The following is a 24291-nucleotide window of genomic DNA, read 5'->3' on the forward strand; positions in this document are numbered from 1 at the left end:
ATGTGTAAATAATAATTATATTATTGATTACAAAACCTTTATAATATTTGGTAAATGTCATAAAGGATCCTATCGCAGAAGTGGGAACTGATGCAGATATCACACTTTTTGCGTTGTGTTGCCATGCTGACCTGGATTTAAGATCCACCTTCAGATGATCAGAAGTGAATTCTCACCGAGCTTCAGTTTTACCACACATTTGTGCTTTCAGTCTTTAGGGTTATTCTAATATTTCTTCTGAACTGTGTTTAAAATCACTTTGCACGTTGAGCATTTATCTGCATGTATCACAAGCTCCTATCTTGGATTTCAGACACTGCTGGATTAATTCAGGCTCAGGGTCCCCAGGGTGATGGAAACATTCCAGCATGGATTGTGCAAGGGGATTTCTGAGGTTTTCAACTTCCGACAATAATAATAATTCAATGTCTAATTAAGGATAAATAGCTCTTAAAGGCAGGATAACAAAAGACCTCCCCTTTTATATGATATGTACTGTAATTTTCAGAACCCTTCACTGTCAAGGTCTCCTGAAATAATGTGTCTGGAAATAAAGAAACTTTGGACTGAAGTCCTTTTAAAAACACCACCAATCCTTTTTTACGTGCTACAGTACAAGTGGACAGTCACACCGGAACAGCAGTCAGAGTACAGTTACAAGGGTTTTGTCTTATCAGCATGAGCATGTCCTGACTTTAATAGAAAGCACTTTTAAAATGAATAAAAACCTGTTTAAAAGAGCAGACTGCAGGTAATTCATCTTATTGCCCATAGAGCATTAATTCTGCATAGTCAAAGCTCAGACTATCTGTCTGACTTCCAAACTGCCCGGATCTACAGTATACTATCAAATCTTACCTAAAATAATCTGGTCACACCTTCTTTAAAGTATTTTGTACAATGCACATCACCTTCACCAAGAGGTACTTAAATAACATTAATAACTGTTTGTGACAATTGCTCAAAAGGACACTAAATGTACAAAACTATTAATAATACTTACAATTTGTCAAAGTTAAGATCATAGCATGTGTTGGATCAATATGAATGCTAATGTACCAGCTGCCTTATGAATGTTATTGTAGACTGTTGATGGTAACTTCTATAAACGTGATACGCTGTCTACCTACAGTACCTATACCTGCTGCTCAGGTATAGATCACAATGTTCCCTAGACCCTGTGGGCTTTAAATTTGCCAAAGCTATTATTTTGGTTAGCCAGTGTAGGTGTGAAAGATTCATTTACAAAAGATTTCTACTTAGTTTGTCCACTCGTGAGCCTGATTTTGGCGAACTGTTGAGAAGGTTTGGAAACAGGACCCTTACGAGAAATGTCTCTTGTTAAAGGTGAGGATGTCTGTCTCTGAGCTCATGTTCCATCTTGTTGCACCTTGTTGTGAACCCATAACACAATGACTACAAACAGGTGTTGTAGAATCACCCCCTATACAGCTTGTAATTAAGTTTAATGCCTCTACTAATTACAAGTATTAGGAGCATTCCTTCTGCGTTTTTATAGTGCCTGCTATAGAGTTTGAGGTATCGAACAGCTCCCGGCCCATTAGCTTAAAGTACCAGATTTTTCAGCTGCTTGAAATTTCTCAGGGGTTTCCCCTTAGAGAAACTACAGTAAGTGTAAACGAGCTGCAGTATAGCTACAATGCTTCCTAACAAGTGGAAGGAAATTAAAGGGAAGATAATACAACAATCGAACCCAGGCTCCTGGAGGTGGGAGGCTGCAGTGCTATCCACCTTGACATCCTAGAGAGAAAAAAGAGCAAAAATCCCAAAGTAAACATAAAAATAAAAGTAAAAATTCTGACAATGCGTAAATGTATGTGTTCCGAACTGGGGTTTGTATGATTTGTTCTCTTAAAAACACAGTATGCTGGAAGGTCTTATCGTTATTGTGAAGCATCTGTCTCGGCCTCTTTATTTCAGAGTACAAAGTGGATATCTTTCGCCGGCTGGCCTTCCTTTCTGGCACTAACTCACCAGTGCTTGCCATTTTTAAGATGCAACACACAGAGCTTGTTTCAAATCCATTCAAAATACATTATTCATGCCCAAGGGGGCAATTTAAGTGGGGAATTTTGCCATGATCTAAAAACCCTTCCAAGGTGTCCTGCAAATGTGAAATGGGTTTATAGCCAATTCCATACATCTATGTTCTAACCACTCTATCTAGTACAGGGGCCTGGGGGAGCCTATCTCTGAAGACAACAGGCGCAAGGCAGGATACATCTTGGACAGGATGCCAGTCCCTTGCATGAGCTGAATTAAAATGTGATCTTTGAGCAAAGTGGAGTAAAATATGAGCTATGTGCCAGTCCTGATTTTCTGCTTTTCCCCTCACAGGCCTACCGGAGTGCACCTTCCCAATGGCAGCCAGCAGCTTCTTCCTGATCACTTGCTTCACCATAGTTGTGTTCCTCGCCATGACAATTCAGTGCCAAGGTACGTCAGCAGCAGCTCATCCTGTCTCATGAGCTATGCCCTCGCCGACAAGGGCCTGTGTGAGCACACTGCAGGGTGGGCAGGGAGACAATCACACTCGAAGGTAAAAATATAAAATACATGTTTTTAGCAACAATTAAAATGAACTATTTATATTCTCTCTATATAATATATTAATATTTGATATACCTTTCCTTAGTGTGAAGTGATAGTTTTACAGCTATATATGTGAGACTGCATAGAGAAACTCAGGTATTTGCCTCCACCCTCCACTGATGAAAACCCACATACAGTGAAGAGTAGCGCCTCGGTTATAAGCCCCCGTCCTTTGGATGAGACGTCCAACCAAGGTCTTAACTAAAAAAGATTTCATGGCACTGGTTGTAAGAGTAAGAGCATTAACCCTCATGTATTGGCATTCCACACTGGATGTGCTCAATCTGGCCTGCCTACATTTCGCTCTAGATTAGTGGAATGATTTCTCACTGCTTCCTTGGACATACAGTGAAGTGGGGTCACTGGCGCAGAAGTGCTCACCAGGTTCATCAGGTGGGTCCTTCACCTCAGAGGTGTACTCTATGATGAGGGTGACATTCTATATGTGAAATCCTTTGGATGAAAAGTGCCAGAAAAGTCAATAAACTATTGTTATAACGGTGTGATGAATGAGCACAGAAACGTGCGTCTGCTACTGAAGTACTGTACGGTATGACCATTTGAGCTGCACCAAATACAGCTGGATATATTTCCTGATTAAGATATTCAAGTGGTCTGTGGTCTGAAATTGCACAGCCTGATGCTGATGTGTGATTCCTGATGCTAATTTTAATTTTTACCCTATGTCTTACAAATTCCTTACAGAACTTTGTCACAGCAAAGAAAGTTACAGCAGTGTCTTGTGTTACTTTAACAAATCAGAAGACTTCATGCAAGAAATAAATGTACTTTTGCAAAATGCTCAGTTGCTTGATTTTAAATAAAACTCAAAGAATTATGGGCTTAATTGCAACTAAAATATATGTCTGGTTTTATAAAGTTTCTACAGTAAGTTGTTTTGAAGATAACTAGAAATCTCTTGCTGTTTCTAAGAGCTGATATCAGCAAAAAAGATCTCAGACAGTTATAAATTCAATTAAGGGCTTGATTAAGCTACTGAGAAGTCTCCCATACCAAAACCCAGAGTGTTTTGCACGCCAGAATGAAAGGAATTTGAAGAATTCATAAGTTTTGAATCAACATAAAGGTTCTCTATATAGTTATGTAAGTTATGTAATTAAGTTATAAATTTAGAAAGCTTTAGTCTTTTGTTTGAGAAAAAGTAACAAGGAATATGAAAATACACACAAATAAATGACATGAAAGTATTATAAGATAAGAACATAATAAGAGTTTCTAACAAGAGGAGGCCACTCAGCACGTTTGGAAGTAACTAATTGATCCGGAGATCTCATCCAGTCACTTTTTGAAAGAGGCCAGGGTGTAGCTTTAACAATTTGGCTGGATAGTCTGTGCCAGACTCCCACAACCCTTTGTGTAAAGAATTGTCTCCTGTCTCCTGTTTTACAGGCACTTCCACATAGTTTCCATGTCTGAGCTTGTCATAAGTAAACAATTGTAAGTGACTGGTGTAATACAGAAACATTGAGATCTCTGAGAAATGTCTCTTTTCTATAGACATTTCGCCTATAGAAAAAAAAACCCAACACAGTATTACGGTATCACAGGCCTGAAAGTGTCAGCTGCATGGGAGAATCTCCACCTGTGCTTTTTTCAGGCTGCCAAATGTCTTTTCCTTTTGCAGAACAATCCTTTGTGGAGGAATTTGTGGAGGAAAACAGTTTATGATTATGACCACAAGAGTAGAGATTTTGTCTTCAGTTGAATTTTTTACCTTCATTTTAAAAGAAAGGATGCCAGACTCCAATCAGCCTAAACCTGCCTGGGAGGCCAGGTCAGGACAGCACAAGTTTACACAGTTTGGTGTGAAACACCAAAAATGTTATTGTTTTAAAAAATCAAGTGCAGACATGGTCAGTGTGTACAATTACACAACTTTTATATAAAAAGATCTCAAACTGTAGCTTATCTGCACACAGAAGGTTTGAGTTGCTCTTATTTAACTTTGCTGTTTTGTTTTTCCTCCCACGAGAGGTTAATTGTTCCTATGTGCTTTCATTGTACATTGATAGGAACTCGCCTTACGAATGCAAATGATTTTTTCCGTTTCAGAGTATTTTATTAAAATGTGTCTGGCAGTGCTCCAAATCAATCCTCCTGCATTAAGACTTGAGCTACTGTCATAATAAATGTGCAACATATCTGTCTAATGGAAAAAAATGTCTACATAAAGACGTTTCTTGAGACAATGTTTTAATTATTTTGATGGGTTTACATACGGTATTTATGCTATTGCAAATCAAGGTTTGTGACTTTGCTTTGGTGCAATTTTGTTGTACTACAGTTGAAATACATTTATAATTGCACCCCAGAAACAGGGAAGCATGCTATTTAGGTTATGACTTGATTTGATATTTTCATTGACATGGTAGAGTGTGTGCTAGCACTGCTGTCTTACAGCTCAGGGACCAGGGTTTAGATACAGTCGGGCATCGGTCTGTGTGGAGTCTATATACAGTAGTCGTACCAATGTTTGCAGTCTAAACTACTGTATAAGGTCTGGTGCTATCAATCAGAACACTCTATCATTGTTTAAGGGAAATACTTATATCTGTGGTGAACGTAAGAGCACAGCAGGGGCCTCACTTTCATCTGCAGAAGAGCAACAGGTGGAGAAATACTGTTTTCTCTCACATAGGACGTCCAGTAATTTCACATTGTCTGAGGCAGGAGATAGAAAATACTGTGGCGTTTGCAGATGCTGTTCTGCCAAAGATGGGGGAGTACATTTGGATGCCTTCCATGGAATGCTTACTCGGTATTTTCAGAATTGCTGGCTTAAGGCACTTTGACAGTCTTATGACTGATTCTTTTCCATCGCAATAACTGACACTGTAAAAACAACCACAATATCGAGACAAAAAGCATTGAACGTTATTGTGTAGTGCTTTTGGGTCAACCAGATCTACTAAAAATACCATGAGTATGGTGATCGCCTTCCCGATAACATAACATCCCCCTCACCTCAGTCGAAGAAAGTGAAAATGAAGTGAGGACAATCAAGCAAGCTGACAAAAACTGTATAAAATATAATAGTGAATATAGGTCGCTCAGGACACCCGTAATGTCCATCCTATGATTATTTCAGTGATTTCTATGATGTTATGAGAGCAAGTGTTTATTGTAATTTAGCTGGGTCAGTTGGATTTGCATCCATACTCTTTCAAATATGACCAGATTCTGTTTAATGAACTTAAATTGCTTTGGTTTATTGTCCAATCATAGATGTTGAAATCAGACCTTTTCCAAGCTTTGATTCACTTCACGTAGTTTGAGGCTTGAGCTGTTGAAATTTCAGTTCATATTTTTCACAGACATTTGGTTACTAATATCTTTGAAAACAAAGTTGCGTTCATATCAATTGCAGTTTACTCCTGGGAGGCATGCAAAGATCAGTTTGTCCTTGGGATGAAGGAAATGTGGAAATGAAGATTGGCAGAGTCAAAGTGTGTTTATCACAGAGGTGGAAAAATACACTGCACATTTTTTGCTTTTGTGGTGCTCTTGGAGTAATATTATTTGATTGCTACATACAGAACCTTCTCACATGTAAATAAGTGTTTAGCAGCTGTATTGGTGCTCATGATAATTTGGAAGGTTTCAGTATAAATGTAAAATATATATATTGTATGAAGCATTGATTAAGATGATTTATATAAAGGAAAATTTGGACATTTTTCTTATTTATTGATGCCTTTTGCCTTAAAACATCCGAATCCCTGTAAGTTTGATATATGAGGATTCTAGTCATGCCTGGGTTTGAAATGGAATTATTGTTACCCTTTCAGACAAAGACACAATTAAAGAAGCCGTTTCCTTTCATTTGCTGCCAGTGTGCTATTAACACACACTCAGCACTGTGTAATGGTTCCAGGAAAAATGAAGGCTGAAGCTACTGATGTCTCACAAATGGACAAGACACAACAGTTCATTCATACTCCCTCTGTCTGCTTCGGTCAGTTTGCCACTGCATCTTACTTCTCCCTAACCTTTCCACAAATATATTTCCTGTGCGGACTTCTTCATGATTATTAATTTACAGCAGAACAAAACATGACCTTGACAAGGCACCCAGCTGGATGGCTGCTGTTGATGATCACTAGGCCACAAGAGCTGTACGTGAAAGGGGGAGATTGTTGCTCTTGGGCACAGGGAGCAACAACTGGAAATATTGCAAATGAGCTGCAAACAACGATGGGATTGACTTTTTTTTCCTGGGTAGAACAGTGGAACTTTCTGCTTCCAAGACTTTGCCCCAAGGATTTCACAAAAAAAGCCTCAGAGGGCTTTGATTTTTTATCTATTTTTGCCGACTTACTTGCTCCTTCGGCTCTTTGAACTGAAATGCAGATCTCTCGCTTACGCCATCTTTCCACTTTGACCTCACATGGAACACGGCCTCTCACTCCCACAGATCTGCGCCTTGACGGCAGCAATGACTGCTTACCTTTGACAAGCAGGGCTGTATTACGTCCTAGTGATGGACTGGCGCCCTGTCTAGGGTGTACCCTGCCTTGTGGGTAGGCTCCGGCTTCCCGCGACACCGTACGGTATAAAGAGGTTTGATAAATGACATGACGTGATGATATGGCAAGAATGAATGAATCTTGATGAATCGTTAAAGAGGATCTTTGAGTATGGTGCTCTACAGTATGTAATCTAAATAACAATTCTATTTGATAAACATTAGTAACTTTCCATACTATCCAGGCAATATCCTTAATGTATTTCACTAAGTGAATTTGCAGGTGCAGTTAACAGTTAATGTGACAGTAATGGCTGGGATTAAATCCAATATGAGAGATGGTGATGTGTTATCCTAAAATTGTATCACTGTGTCACTATTACTATTGTCATGTATTGCACACATATTTTAACATATTTGAATGTGTGCCTGAAATATACACAGAATATCTGAAGTGATAATAATTTAAATACTTTTTCTTTTATGTGTAATTTGGCATTGCATTTTGCGAATGTATTCCAACATACATTTGTTGTTTTCTATAATATTGAAGTGGGTGTCTTTCAAGATGGGGTTCTCTCTTTTCCATGTGTCCTCTCACTCTGCGTCAGCACGGCACTGGGTCACCCAGTATCCTTCATCCTTCATATCTGGGGGGCATTGTAGCGCAGCTGCCCTGACATAGCTGGGTTACCTGGGCATGTGTACTCCTCATGATGTATGCCTGTCTGACATGGGGCACAGGGAGGCGAGGCAGGTGGTACAAGGCAGTGTCTGCTCTGCAGATAGGGGAGGCTCTCCCGCTGCCTGTTGTTAATTACCCTTCTCCATGCTGCACTCAGAGCTCCACCGCTGTCCGCCTGGCGCACAGAAGCACACATACAGTGGTGCATAGTCAAGACCATACATTTGTCAAGACCGCCACTGTCCAGCTACACCGCCTGCCTCAATTGCCCTTCACCTGCTTCTGCCTTTGTGAATGCAGCATTGTATTATACCAACTGCCCATCTCCCTGTCCATCTGTCTTCTGGTTGGTCAGGGTCCTGAACTGGACCTGGTGTATTTCTGATGCACAGTCTAGCTCATTCATTGCAGAACCCACGCTTTAACTGTTGTGGGACACTCAGTACTCTGATTCCTGTTCTCTGCTGAGGCAGAAGAGAAGGAAAGGGATTTTATCATGCTGACCAATAATACATATTGTGTTAGGTCCTATACTTTGTTTAAATCTAAATAGAGCTAAAACTGTAGTAATAACGCCAGAAAACTGTACTGTATCTACAAGCTGTGTGTACATTTTCTTACATTATATTTTGAAGTACATGCAGTTTAGTACATAATGGGAAGGCTAGAGCTCACACAGTAAAGGATGGAGGGGTAGTAATTTTTTATTCCTGGCTGTCCAAAATGTGTGGCTCAGGTCTGGTGTGCTCTTTCCCAGGGAGGCTGAAGCTGACTGTGCTATCGGAAGACCGCCTGCAGATGAAGTGGAAGGAGGCGGAGGGACCAGTTCAGGGCTACAGGGTCCGAGTGAAGCCACTATCAGGTAGGAGAAGAGGTGGATGGAGGGAGAGACTTCACCAGGCTTCACCAGAGGGTCTGCTCACTTGTGCCCTTCACCCAGGACCAGTGACCAAAGGAGCTGTCTGTGATCAAAGATCATACAAAGTAAACCTTGAGTTTAGTGTGTCTTTGGACACTGCAGTGGGCACAATGTGTCAGAAATTGTCCATAAAAGCAACTCCCCTTTTCTGAGAAACCAGGGAAGACAGGGAGGAACATTGATTGGACCAATTTCTTGTGGCAAAGGGGCATTACAGAGATATTTAGCAGCATGCTCATACAAGAACCTAATAGTTTTGAACTGCAATTCACTATAGTTCAGGTCTGAACTGAACTTTCCCTTTAAAGAGTTTACACGGAAAAGCCGAATGGGGAAGGACAGATATGGATTTTTTCTTTTATTTTCTGATTTTCTTGCAGTTGTCATTTTCTACCACATACAAAAGAAAATCCTTTAAATACATCTTACGTCAAGCTATGAGTCATGTCAACACAAGGAAGAGCAGGACCCTGTCATTGACATGCATTTACCTCAGAATAAAGAACTGCTCCAGTGCTGTTCAGAAAGAATTCAAAAACCAACTAATGCTACCATCACTGCATTTTGGGCATGTTCAAATCAAATCAGGGTATTTTATAATCAGATATTCAAATATTGGATCATCAGTTTCCACTCGCGATTCCTAGCTACACGCCCTGCCACCATAGACAGCGAGTGCATTCCTCTGACTTGGCCCACCTTCGAGCTCTTTATCTTTAAACACTCCTCAGACTGTACAGCCCTGGACGAGAGATCTGGCCCCTGCCTACAGCGGGACGCCTGTGAAGTCACAGGGAGCACTCTCGCCGAGAGCAGAAAGAGCCAGGACTAATCCAGAACCTGCCCTGGGCAGCTTTCAGCTACCTGTGCACTGCCAGCTTGGGAAGCTCAACGCTCTATGAATGTTTGAGTTTGAAGAGCTGGCCTCTATGTTGTTAAATGCAGTGACCCTCTCTAATTCCACCTTGCACTGCAAGCGGAACTGTGCCCCAGAGTAGTTCCCTGCCCTTGCAGTCTAAAGTGCTGTGCGCTTTCCCACTCTGAGGGAACACCATGAAGGATGTTTCATATGCCCTACAGATGCATCTCGGGATCCATCACTACTGTGGTGGGTAGAAGGACTGTACACTTAGCTGACGTGAGACTTAGCTCTTCCCCACGGTGATGGAAATCCAGCACTGCAGGATTATTTAGATGTTACAGAGTGGCTCAGCGGAAAGACAGCTCACTTCTTGTAGAGGCAGGAGGGATTAATCATGGCGAAACAGAAGGGTAGGGTTCAAACGGAGAAGCTTGGATCAGGGCTGATTAAAAATAGCACAACATGCGTTTTACTTGTTTTATTTTTTTAACTTGTTTCTTTTTTTTTGCTAAGAGCTACGACTGGAAGCCATTCCATTCCCCTGCCCCTCACCTCCAGTGAGACAGACAAGGTTTCCTGAAATTCTTTCCCCATTGAGTCAGCTCCAGACTGCTCTGTGACCCGCAGGTGGTGTGAGCGAGCAGCCTCTCTTGTGGGGGAATGACGATTGATAGGCACGCAGCCAGTTTCCCAGTACCTCAGCCCTGTCTGGGCAGGCCTGAGCCCAGCCTTCCAGGGAGACAGAGGGAAGAAAAGCACAGGCCTCCAAACCACTTCAAAAACAGGCTTAATCTTAAAAACTGGATCTTTAAAACATCCCTTAAGCAGCAATACTATACAACAGAAGTAACTAATTAAGTACATATATATACTTAATTATTGATAACTGTTGTGGGAGTACAGTCTTGCAGATTCAGTTTCTGTTGAGCTCAGTAAGTACAGCAACATGAGCAGGGTCTGCCCTGCAGCATAGCCACACTGCAAGGGTTTCCCAGCTCTTATGTTTGTCCTGTTTTATGATGTGTTTGTGAATGTGTGTTCCATCTTTTCATATGTGACGAAAGTTGAATTCACACTGTGAGTGTTGATCTTGTCTTTAGATGTGACACATAACACCTTGTAGAAAGAAATAAATTACTACAGCTGTTAAAGCTGGTCAGCTTTCTTCTGTCTTACTATACATTTGGGTAAAGGCAAACCAGGATTTACTCTAATTCCTTCCACAATGCAGTTAAGCCTTGTAGTGCTGGATATGTACAATACATACATGTTTCACTTCAATAACAAAATAGTAATTAGAGATAACTTAATTAGAAATGTACATTATAATTTCTTATGATATCAATTAATTATGAATAGCAGCTTGTCATTCATGACATATACATCTACCTGTAGACTTTTTTTGTCAGTTACCAAGGGACAGCATAATAGATGTTTTGGAGTTCTTCACTAATATTTTGTCAGTCAATGCTGTATTTAATTATTTTCAGATGATTTTCAGACTTGTTCTCGCCTCTTTACCTTTCAGCATTTGTCTACTGTAGCCGGGGTCACTTTGCAGAGCAAAGAAAAACCAATAGTGTTAATAATGTTAAAGTTATCAGGCACGGATAGCAGTTTATAGCTACTGCTTATTGTTAAAAAGCAACATAACTCTGAACGGAAGGCTAAAAAGCTCATAAGCTAAACAGAATTAGATGTTTTTTTATGATTATGCATTCTCTCATTCTGAAATGGTCACAGCTAATCAATTGTCACATTACCCATGATCCACAGGAACTTTTGCTTGCTCTTAAAAACACCATAACCCTGAAAGTTGTTCCTTATAATAATTATGCATGAGCCCATTTCACTGGTCAAAGTATAGCTATGCCATGCTCATGAGCAAAAATGAGAGTAACACATCTGTCTGTGCCTCCTGACTTTGACTTAATATGCATGAAGCAGACTTAACTCTAGGCTGTTTCTGCTTTCTAGTGCTGTGAAATGGTGAGAGCAAATTAGTATTCGTCCAAGGAGTCTTCAATAGCAGCTTAGTCCAATGCAGGACTGCAGAGAGCTTTTCATAAGCTCTTTTCACAATTCCATATGCTGTACCATATTTTACTGAAAGAACTGCTGTTCTTTAGATTCTGAATGAGTTCCTGTGCATCTTTCATGCTCCCCCCTCTGTCACTGTCACATGGATCTGTGGCGACAGGCAAAATTATGGCAGGGAGATGTTACAGTGAGAGTGAGATCAAAAGGAAAGGGAAGTTCAAAGCACACAAACAAACATTATTAGCACAAATTAGCATGGTGGCTGCCTAGGAAAGTAAGATGTTTCTCGTGGTTTCTTTTAGCAGTTATATACAGTAGGCTTGCAGTTAAGTTAGAACAAATTCCACCGACACTTTCCATTCAGGAAAATAAGAATGCTAACACAAATCCCTGATCAAAACTGGGATGAATTAGTAACAGACTTAATGATCTGTCCACTGAGGGGGTTGGACAAGCAAGTCAGACTCCCTGCTTGAGCCAGCTGTCTTGTTGAGCCACTGTTTAACCAGCCTCTGAAGAAAGAGTCCTCTGAAGAACGCCTTGTACTGCGGACCCAGACCCTGTGCCGAAAACAGATCTGCTTGTTCCCAGGATGCTTGTATGACTGCACGACACAGACCGAGTCATCTCCTGTTTGTTCTGTTTCTTTGCCCCCCATGTTGGCCCTTTGAAAGCTGAGACAGAGCACGAGATGATGCTGACGACCAGCAGCGCAAAGGCCACTGTGGCCGGCCTCGTCGCCGCGCAGGAGTACACGCTGCAGATATTCCTGCTCAACGGCACCCAGGAGCGCCTCTTTGCCAAGCGCAGCTTCACCAGTAAGGCCAAAGCTCAGCACCAACCTTTATCCATCCTTCCTTCTATCTCTATTCAAACCTCTTTATCCAGTAAGAGCGCCAAAGCCTCGTTATTCTCGTTAACCTCGGCAAGCTGGCGGAGTACAGCCTGGACGGGATGCCAGTCCATTGAAGGGCACACACACGGAGACAGTCACCCCAGGGCCAGATTCTGCCAGAAGCCAATTAACCTCCCAGTATGGTTTTAGACTGTGGGAGAATAGGGGAGCACCCGGAGGAAAACCACGCAAATGCAGGGAGAATGTCCAAACTCGCCTCAGGTAGTGCTCCAGGAATTGAATCTAAGAGTCAGGAATACCCAATAAATACTCAATTTATTTGATAATATGCCTCTCTGGAATGAAAGGCAAATGCAAGAGTTTGAAAATACTACTCAGTTTCTTTCAAACTTTTGCTATTAGGGCAATATAGACAACATTCCCTTATAGGCATTGCAGTGCACAAAGCCATATATGGAAGAAAAAAAATGTGAAGCTAACTTAGAAATACCACTTTTCCTACATTTCTTTTCAGTCCTGAAATACAGCCATGCCATCAGAACTTGTGTACGGTTTGAGGGAATTCTAACCCTAACCCTAGCTAAGGATTGGGAAGGTTAGGGTTAGGGTTCAGTCGACCTTTAAAATATCAATACCACCTTCTACCCATTTCAGGGGAAAATATACTTCACCAAATGACAATAACAGTCAGAACTGACATCGAAACCTCCCCAAACGAATGAGAAAACATCATCAATGCTTAAATTTTGTTTTTTGTTAAGAAATCTGATAAGGGAAATCTCACGTTGAACGTTGTCCTCGATGAGCATTGTTTTGGGCTTAGCTAGGGTAAGAGTCAGGAATACCCAATAAATACTCAATTTATTTGATAATATGCCTCTCTGGAATGAAAGGCAAATGCAAGAGTTTGAAAATACTACTCAGTTTCTTTCAAACTTTTGCTATTAGGGCAATATAGACAACATTCCCTTATAGGCATTGCAGTGCACAAAGCCATATATGGAAGAAAAAAAATGTGAAGCTAACTTAGAAATACCACTTTTCCTACATTTCTTTTCAGTCCTGAAATACAGCCATGCCATCAGAACTTGTGTACGGTTTGAGGGAATTGTAACCCTAACACTTGCTAAGGATTGGGAAGGTTAGGGTTAGGGTTCAGTCGACCTTTAAAATATCAAAATATCAATACCACCTTCTACCCATTTCAGGGGAAAATATACTTCACCAAATGACAATAACAGTCAGAACTGACATAGAAACCTCCCCAAACGAATGAGAAAACATCATCAATGCTTAAATTTTGTTTTTTGTTAAGAAATCTGATAAGGGAAATCTCACGTTGAATGTTGTCCTCGATGAGCATTGTTTTGGGCTTAGCTAGGGTAAGAGTCAGGAATACCCAATAAATACTCAATTTATTTGATAATATGCCTCTCTGGAATGAAAGGCAAATGCAAGAGTTTGAAAATACTACTCAGTTTCTTTCAAACTTTTGCTATTAGGGCAATATAGACAACATTCCCTTATAGGCATTGCAGTGCACAAAGCCATATATGGAAGAAAAAAAATGTGAAGCTAACTTAGAAATACCACTTTTCCTACATTTCTTTTCAGTCCTGAAATACAGCCATGCCATCAGAACTTGTGTACGGTTTGAGGGAATTGTAACCCTAACACTAGCTAAGGATTGGGAAGGTTAGGGTTAGGGTTCAGTCGACCTTTAAAATATCAATACCACCTTCTACCCATTTCAGGGGAAAATATACTTCACCAAATGACAATAACAGTCAGAACTGACATAGAAACCTCCCCAAACGAATGAGAAAACATCATCAATGCTTAAATTTTGTTTTTTGTTAAGAAATCTGATAAGGGAAATCTCACGTTGAATGTTGTCCTCGATGAGCATTGTTTTGGGCTTAGCTAGGGTAAGAGTCAGGAATACCCAATAAATACTCAATTTATTTGATAATATGCCTCTCTGGAATGAAAGGCAAATGCAAGAGTTTGAAAATACTACTCAGTTTCTTTCAAACTTTTGCTATTAGGGCAATATAGACATCATTCCCTTATAGGCATTGCAGTGCACAAAGCCATATATGGAAGAAAAAAAATGTGAAGCTAACTTAGAAATACCACTTTTCCTACATTTCTTTTCAGTCCTGAAATACAGCCATGCCATCAGAACTTGTGTACGGTTTGAGGGAATTCTAACCCTAACCCTAGCTAAGGATTGGGAAGGTTAGGGTTAGGGTTCAGTCGACCTTTAAAATATCAATACCACCTTCTACCCATTTCAGGGGAAAATATACTTCACCAAATGACAATAACAGTCAGAACTGACATAGAAACCTCCCCAAACGAATGAGAAAACATCATCAATGCTTAAATTTTGTTTTTTGTTAAGAAATCTGATAAGGGAAATCTCACGTTGAATGTTGTCCTCGATGAGCATTGTTTTGGGCTTAGCTAGGGTAAGAGTCTGGAATACCCAATAAATACTCAATTTATTTGATATGCCTCTCTGGAATGAAAGGCAAATGCAAGAGTTTGAAAATACTACTCAGTTTCTTTCAAACTTTTGCTATTAGGGCAATATAGACAACATTCCCTTATAGGCATTGCAGTGCACAAAGCCATATATGGAAGAAAAAAAATGTGAAGCTAACTTAGAAATACCACTTTTCCTACATTTCTTTTCAGTCCTGAAATACAGCTATGCCATCAGAACTTGTGTACGGTTTGAGGGAATTCTAAACCTAACCCTAGCTAAGGATTGGGAAGGTTAGGGTTAGGGTTCAGTCGACCTTTAAAATATCAATACCACCTTCTACCCATTTCAGGGGAAAATATACTTCACCAAATGACAATAACAGTCAGAACTGACATAGAAACCTCCCCAAACGAATGAGAAAACATCATCAATGCTTAAATTTTGTTTTTTTGTTAAGAAATCTGATAAGGGAAATCTCACGTTGAATGTTGTCCTCGATGAGCATTGTTTTGGGCTTAGCTAGGGTAAGAGTCAGGAATACCCAATAAATACTCAATTTATTTGATAATATGCCTCTCTGGAATGAAAGGCAAATGCAAGAGTTTGAAAATACTTCTCAGTTTCTTTCAAACTTTTGCTATTAGGGCAATATAGACAACATTCCCTTATAGGCATTGCAGTGCACAAAGCCATATATGGAAGAAAAAAAATGTGAAGCTAACTTAGAAATACCACTTTTCCTACATTTCTTTTCAGTCCTGAAATACAGCTATGCCATCAGAACTTGTGTACGGTTTGAGGGAATTCTAACCCTAACCCTAGCTAAGGATTGGGAAGGTTAGGGTTAGGGTTCAGTCGACCTTTAAAATATCAATACCACCTTCTACCCATTTCAGGGGAAAATATACTTCACCAAATGACAATAACAGTCAGAACTGACATAGAAACCTCCCCAAACGAATGAGAAAACATCATCAATGCTTAAATTTTGTTTTTTGTTAAGAAATCTGATAAGGGAAATCTCACGTTGAATGTTGTCCTCGATGAGCATTGTTTTGGGCTTAGCTAGGGTAAGAGTCAGGAATACCCAATAAATACTCAATTTATTTGATAATATGCCTCTCTGGAATGAAAGGCAAATGCAAGAGTTTGAAAATACTTCTCAGTTTCTTTCAAACTTTTGCTATTAGGGCAATATAGACAACATTCCCTTATAGGCATTGCAGTGCACAAAGCCATATATGGAAGAAAAAAAATGTGAAGCTAACTTAGAAATACCACTTTTCCTACATTTCTTTTCAGTCCTGAAATACAGCCATGCCATCAGAACTTGTGTACGGTTTGAGGGAATTCTAACCCTAACCCTAGCTAAGGATTGGGAAGGTTAGGGTTAGGGTTCAGTCGACCTTTAAAATATCAATACCACCTTCTACCCATTTCAGGGGAAAATATACTTCACCAAATGACAATAACAGTCAGAACTGACATAGAAACCTCCCCAAACGAATGAGAAAACATCATCAATGCTTAAATTTTGTTTTTTGTTAAGAAATCTGATAAGGGAAATCTCACGTTGAATGTTGTCCTCGATGAGCATTGTTTTGGGCTTAGCTAGGGTAAGAGTCAGGAATACCCAATAAATACTCAATTTATTTGATAATATGCCTCTCTGGAATGAAAGGCAAATGCAAGAGTTTGAAAATACTACTCAGTTTCTTTCAAACTTTTGCTATTAGGGCAATATAGACAACATTCCCTTATAGGCATTGCAGTGCACAAAGCCATATATGGAAGAAAAAAAATGTGAAGCTAACTTAGAAATACCACTTTTCCTACATTTCTTTTCAGTCCTGAAATACAGCTATGCCATCAGAACTTGTGTACGGTTTGAGGGAATTCTAACCCTAACCCTAGCTAAGGATTGGGAAGGTTAGGGTTAGGGTCAGTCGACCTTTAAAATATCAATACCACCTTCTACCCATTTCAGGGGAAAATATACTTCACCAAATGACAATAACAGTCAGAACTGACATAGAAACCTCCCCAAACGAATGAGAAAACATCATCAATGCTTAAATTTTGTTTTTTTGTTAAGAAATCTGATAAGGGAAATCTCACGTTGAATGTTGTCCTCGATGAGCATTGTTTTGGGCTTAGCTAGGGTAAGAGTCAGGAATACCCAATAAATACTCAATTTATTTGATAATATGCCTCTCTGGAATGAAAGGCAAATGCAAGAGTTTGAAAATACTACTCAGTTTCTTTCAAACTTTTGCTATTAGGGCAATATAGACAACATTCCCTTATAGGCATTGCAGTGCACAAAGCCATATATGGAAGAAAAAAAATGTGAAGCTAACTTAGAAATACCACTTTTCCTACATTTCTTTTCAGTCCTGAAATACAGCCATGCCATCAGAACTTGTGTACGGTTTGAGGGAATTCTAACCCTAACCCTAGCTAAGGATTGGGAAGGTTAGGGTTAGGGTTCAGTCGACCTTTAAAATATCAATACCACCTTCTACCCATTTCAGGGGAAAATATACTTCACCAAATGACAATAACAGTCAGAACTGACATAGAAACCTCCCCAAACGAATGAGAAAACATCATCAATGCTTAAATTTTGTTTTTTGTTAAGAAATCTGATAAGGGAAATCTCACGTTGAATGTTGTCCTCGATGAGCCTTGTTTTGGGCTTAGCTAGGGTAAGAGTCAGGAATACCCAATAAATACTCAATTTATTTGATAATATGCCTCTCTGGAATGAAAGGCAAATGCAAGAGTTTGAAAATACTTCTCAGTTTCTTTCAAACTTTTGCTATTAGGGCAATATAGACAACATTCCCTTATAGGCATTGCAGTGCACAAAGCCATATATGGAAGAAAAAAAATGTGAAGCTAACTTAGAAATACCACTTTTCCTACATTTCTTTTCAGTCCTGAAATACAGCCATGCCATCAGAACTTGTGTACGGTTTGAGGGAATTCTAACCCTAACCCTAGCTAAGGATTGGGAAGGTTAGGGTTAGGGTTCAGTCGACCTTTAAAATATCAATACCACCTTCTACCCATTTCAGGGGAAAATATACTTCACCAAATGACAATAACAGTCAGAACTGACATAGAAACCTCCCCAAACGAATGAGAAAACATCATCAATGCTTAAATTTTGTTTTTTGTTAAGAAATCTGATAAGGGAAATCTCACGTTGAATGTTGTCCTCGATGAGCATTGTTTTGGGCTTAGCTAGGGTAAGAGTCAGGAATACCCAATAAATACTCAATTTATTTGATAATATGCCTCTCTGGAATGAAAGGCAAATGCAAGAGTTTGAAAATACTACTCAGTTTCTTTCAAACTTTTGCTATTAGGGCAATATAGACAACATTCCCTTATAGGCATTGCAGTGCACAAAGCCATATATGGAAGAAAAAAAATGTGAAGCTAACTTAGAAATACCACTTTTCCTACATTTCTTTTCAGTCCTGAAATACAGCTATGCCATCAGAACTTGTGTACGGTTTGAGGGAATTCTAACCCTAACCCTAGCTAAGGATTGGGAAGGTTAGGGTTAGGGTCAGTCGACCTTTAAAATATCAATACCACCTTCTACCCATTTCAGGGGAAAATATACTTCACCAAATGACAATAACAGTCAGAACTGACATAGAAACCTCCCCAAACGAATGAGAAAACATCATCAATGCTTAAATTTTGTTTTTTTGTTAAGAAATCTGATAAGGGAAATCTCACGTTGAATGTTGTCCTCGATGAGCATTGTTTTGGGCTTAGCTAGGGTAAGAGTCAGGAATACCCAATAAATACTCAATTTATTTGATAATATGCCTCTCTGGAATGAAAGGCAAATGCAAGAGTTTGAAAATACTACTCAGTTTCTTTCAAACTTTTGCTATTAGGGCAATATAGACAACATTCCCTTATAGGCATTGCAGTGCACAAAGCCATATATGGAAGAAAAAAAATGTGAAGCTAACTTAGAAATACCACTTTTCCTACATTTCTTTTCAGTCCTGAAATACAGCCATGCCATCAGAACTTGTGTACGGTTTGAGGGAATTCTAACCCTAACCCTAGCTAAGGATTGGGAAGGTTAGGGTTAGGGTTCAGTCGACCTTTAAAATATCAATACCACCTTCTACCCATTTCAGGGGAAAATATACTTCACCAAATGACAATAACAGTCAGAACTGACATAGAAACCTCCCCAAACGAATGAGAAAACATCATCAATGCTTAAATTTTGTTTTTTGTTAAGAAATCTGATAAGGGAAATCTCACGTTGAATGTTGTCCTCGATGAGCATTGTTTTGGGCTTAGCTAGGGTAAGAGTCAGGAATACCCAATAAATACTCAATTTATTTGATAATATGCCTCTCTGGAATGAAAGGCAAATGCAAGAGTTTGAAAATACTACTCAGTTTCTTTCAAACTTTTGCTATTAGGGCAATATAGACAACATTCCCTTATAGGCATTGCAGTGCACAAAGCCATATATGGAAGAAAAAAAATGTGAAGCTAACTTAGAAATACCACTTTTCCTACATTTCTTTTCAGTCCTGAAATACAGCTATGCCATCAGAACTTGTGTACGGTTTGAGGGAATTCTAACCCTAACCCTAGCTAAGGATTGGGAAGGTTAGGGTTAGGGTTCAGTCGACCTTTAAAATATCAATACCACCTTCTACCCATTTCAGGGGAAAATATACTTCACCAAATGACAATAACAGTCAGAACTGACATAGAAACCTCCCCAAACGAATGAGAAAACATCATCAATGCTTAAATTTTGTTTTTTTGTTAAGAAATCTGATAAGGGAAATCTCACGTTGAATGTTGTCCTCGATGAGCATTGTTTTGGGCTTAGCTAGGGTAAGAGTCAGGAATACCCAATAAATACTCAATTTATTTGATAATATGCCTCTCTGGAATGAAAGGCAAATGCAAGAGTTTGAAAATACTACTCAGTTTCTTTCAAACTTTTGCTATTAGGGCAATATAGACAACATTCCCTTATAGGCATTGCAGTGCACAAAGCCATATATGGAAGAAAAAAAATGTGAAGCTAACTTAGAAATACCACTTTTCCTACATTTCTTTTCAGTCCTGAAATACAGCCATGCCATCAGAACTTGTGTACGGTTTGAGGGAATTCTAACCCTAACCCTTGCTAAGGATTGGGAAGGTTAGGGTTAGGGTTCAGTCGACCTTTAAAATATCAATACCACCTTCTACCCATTTCAGGGGAAAATATACTTCACCAAATGACAATAACAGTCAGAACTGACATAGAAACCTCCCCAAACGAATGAGAAAACATCATCAATGCTTAAATTTTGTTTTTTGTTAAGAAATCTGATAAGGGAAATCTCACGTTGAATGTTGTCCTCGATGAGCATTGTTTTGGGCTTAGCTAGGGTAAGAGTCAGGAATACCCAATAAATACTCAATTTATTTGATAATATGCCTCTCTGGAATGAAAGGCAAATGCAAGAGTTTGAAAATACTACTCAGTTTCTTTCAAACTTTTGCTATTAGGGCAATATAGACAACATTCCCTTATAGGCATTGCAGTGCACAAAGCCATATATGGAAGAAAAAAAATGTGAAGCTAACTTAGAAATACCACTTTTCCTACATTTCTTTTCAGTCCTGAAATACAGCCATGCCATCAGAACTTGTGTACGGTTTGAGGGAATTCTAACCCTAACCCTAGCTAAGGATTGGGAAGGTTAGGGTTAGGGTTCAGTCGACCTTTAAAATATCAATACCACCTTCTACCCATTTCAGGGGAAAATATACTTCACCAAATGACAATAACAGTCAGAACTGACATAGAAACCTCCCCAAACGAATGAGAAAACATCATCAATGCTTAAATTTTGTTTTTTGTTAAGAAATCTGATAAGGGAAATCTCACGTTGAATGTTGTCCTCGATGAGCATTGTTTTGGGCTTAGCTAGGGTAAGAGTCTGGAATACCCAATAAATACTCAATTTATTTGATAATATGCCTCTCTGGAATGAAAGGCAAATGCAAGAGTTTGAAAATACTACTCAGTTTCTTTCAAACTTTTGCTATTAGGGCAATATAGACAACATTCCCTTATAGGCATTGCAGTGCACAAAGCCATATATGGAAGAAAAAAAATGTGAAGCTAACTTAGAAATACCACTTTTCCTACATTTCTTTTCAGTCCTGAAATACAGCTATGCCATCAGAACTTGTGTACGGTTTGAGGGAATTCTAAACCTAACCCTAGCTAAGGATTGGGAAGGTTAGGGTTAGGGTTCAGTCGACCTTTAAAATATCAATACCACCTTCTACCCATTTCAGGGGAAAATATACTTCACCAAATGACAATAACAGTCAGAACTGACATAGAAACCTCCCCAAACGAATGAGAAAACATCATCAATGCTTAAATTTTGTTTTTTTGTTAAGAAATCTGATAAGGGAAATCTCACGTTGAATGTTGTCCTCGATGAGCATTGTTTTGGGCTTAGCTAGGGTAAGAGTCAGGAATACCCAATAAATACTCAATTTATTTGATAATATGCCTCTCTGGAATGAAAGGCAAATGCAAGAGTTTGAAAATACTTCTCAGTTTCTTTCAAACTTTTGCTATTAGGGCAATATAGACAACATTCCCTTATAGGCATTGCAGTGCACAAAGCCATATATGGAAGAAAAAAAATGTGAAGCTAACTTAGAAATACCACTTTTCCTACATTTCTTTTCAGTCCTGAAATACAGCTATGCCATCAGAACTTGTGTACGGTTTGAGGGAATTCTAACCCTAACCCTAGCTAAGGATTGGGAAGGTTAGGGTTAGGGTTCAGTCGACCTTTAAAATATCAATACCACCTTCTACCCATTTCAGGGGAAAATATACTTCACCAAATGACAATAACAGTCAGAACTGACATAGAAACCTCCCCAAACGAATGAGAAAACATCATCAATGCTTAAATTTTGTTTTTTGTTAAGAAATCTGATAAGGGAAATCTCACGTTGAATGTTGTCCTCGATGAGCATTGTTTTGGGCTTAGCTAGGGTAAGAGTCTGGAATACCCAATAAATACTCAATTTATTTGATAATATGCCTCTCTGGAATGAAAGGCAAATGCAAGAGTTTGAAAATACTACTCAGTTTCTTTCAAACTTTTGCTATTAGGGCAATATAGACAACATTCCCTTATAAGCATTGCAGTGCACAAAGCCATATATGGAAGAAAAAAAATGTGAAGCTAACTTAGAAATACCACTTTTCCTACATTTCTTTTCAGTCCTGAAATACAGCCATGCCATCAGAACTTGTGTAAGGTTTGAGGGAATTCTAACCCTAACCCTAGCTAAGGATTGGGAAGGTTAGGGTTAGGGTTCAGTCGACCTTTAAAATATCAATACCACCTTCTACCCATTTCAGGGGAAAATATACTTCACCAAATGACAATAACAGTCAGAACTGACATAGAAACCTCCCCAAACGAATGAGAAAACATCATCAATGCTTAAATTTTGTTTTTTGTTAAGAAATCTGATAAGGGAAATCTCACGTTGAATGTTGTCCTCGATGAGCATTGTTTTGGGCTTAGCTAGGGTAAGAGTCAGGAATACCCAATAAATACTCAATTTATTTGATAATATGCCTCTCTGGAATGAAAGGCAAATGCAAGAGTTTGAAAATACTTCTCAGTTTCTTTCAAACTTTTGCTATTAGGGCAATATAGACAACATTCCCTTATAGGCATTGCAGTGCACAAAGCCATATATGGAAGAAAAAAAATGTGAAGCTAACTTAGAAATACCACTTTTCCTACATTTCTTTTCAGTCCTGAAATACAGCCATACCATCAGAACTTGTGTACGGTTTGAGGGAATTCTAACCCTAACCCTAGCTAAGGATTGGGAAGGTTAGGGTTAGGGTTCAGTCGACCTTTAAAATATCAATACCACCTTCTACCCATTTCAGGGGAAAATATACTTCACCAAATGACAATAACAGTCAGAACTGACATAGAAACCTCCCCAAACGAATGAGAAAACATCATCAATGCTTAAATTTTGTTTTTTGTTAAGAAATCTGATAAGGGAAATCTCACGTTGAATGTTGTCCTCGATGAGCATTGTTTTGGGCTTAGCTAGGGTAAGAGTCAGGAATACCCAATAAATACTCAATTTATTTGATAATATGCCTCTCTGGAATGAAAGGCAAATGCAAGAGTTTGAAAATACTACTCAGTTTCTTTCAAACTTTTGCTATTAGGGCAATATAGACAACATTCCCTTATAGGCATTGCAGTGCACAAAGCCATATATGGAAGAAAAAAAATGTGAAGCTAACTTAGAAATACCACTTTTCCTACATTTCTTTTCAGTCCTGAAATACAGCCATGCCATCAGAACTTGTGTACGGTTTGAGGGAATTCTAACCCTAACCCTAGCTAAGGATTGGGAAGGTTAGGGTTAGGGTTCAGTCGACCTTTAAAATATCAATACCACCTTCTACCCATTTCAGGGGAAAATATACTTCACCAAATGACAATAACAGTCAGAACTGACATAGAAACCTCCCCAAACGAATGAGAAAACATCATCAATGCTTAAATTTTGTTTTTTGTTAAGAAATCTGATAAGGGAAATCTCACGTTGAATGTTGTCCTCGATGAGCATTGTTTTGGGCTTAGCTAGGGTAAGAGTCAGGAATACCCAATAAATACTCAATTTATTTGATAATATGCCTCTCTGGAATGAAAGGCAAATGCAAGAGTTTGAAAATACTACTCAGTTTCTTTCAAACTTTTGCTATTAGGGCAATATAGACAACATTCCCTTATAGGCATTGCAGTGCACAAAGCCATATATGGAAGAAAAAAAATGTGAAGCTAACTTAGAAATACCACTTTTCCTACATTTCTTTTCAATCCTGAAATACAGCCATGCCATCAGAACTTGTGTAAGGTTTGAGGGAATTCTAACCCTAACCCTAGCTAAGGATTGGGAAGGTTAGGGTTAGGGTTCAGTCGACCTTTAAAATATCAATACCACCTTCTACCCATTTCAGGGGAAAATATACTTCACCAAATGACAATAACAGTCAGAACTGACATAGAAACCTCCCCAAACGAATGAGAAAACATCATCAATGCTTAAATTTTGTTTTTTGTTAAGAAATCTGATAAGGGAAATCTCACGTTGAATGTTGTCCTCGATGAGCATTGTTTTGGGCTTAGCTAGGGTAAGAGTCAGGAATACCCAATAAATACTCAATTTATTTGATAATATGCCTCTCTGGAATGAAAGGCAAATGCA

At 39.1% G+C, this 24291-nt stretch overlaps 1 protein-coding gene across 3 annotated transcripts in view; it reads left to right on the top strand.

The window, feature by feature from the left end:
• The window catches only part of LOC102687511 (collagen alpha-1(XX) chain), a 69435-nt gene that overhangs the window by 2815 nt on the left and 42329 nt on the right, over positions 1-24291 (top strand). For 2 of the 3 annotated variants that reach the window (XM_069179402.1, XM_069179404.1), the window contains exons 2-4: positions 2359-2457; positions 8542-8646; positions 12280-12423. In XM_069179402.1, coding sequence (XP_069035503.1) covers positions 2382-2457; positions 8542-8646; positions 12280-12423 — 325 coding nt within the window. In that variant the 5' untranslated portion in view covers positions 2359-2381. The remainder of the gene's footprint in view (positions 1-2358; positions 2458-8541; positions 8647-12279; positions 12424-24291) is intronic. The other variant, XM_069179403.1, reaches the window with a different exon arrangement.

This window comes from Lepisosteus oculatus, chromosome 16 (genome assembly GCF_040954835.1).
Source record: "Lepisosteus oculatus isolate fLepOcu1 chromosome 16, fLepOcu1.hap2, whole genome shotgun sequence".
In the NCBI taxonomy this organism is placed as follows: domain Eukaryota; kingdom Metazoa; phylum Chordata; class Actinopteri; order Semionotiformes; family Lepisosteidae; genus Lepisosteus; species Lepisosteus oculatus.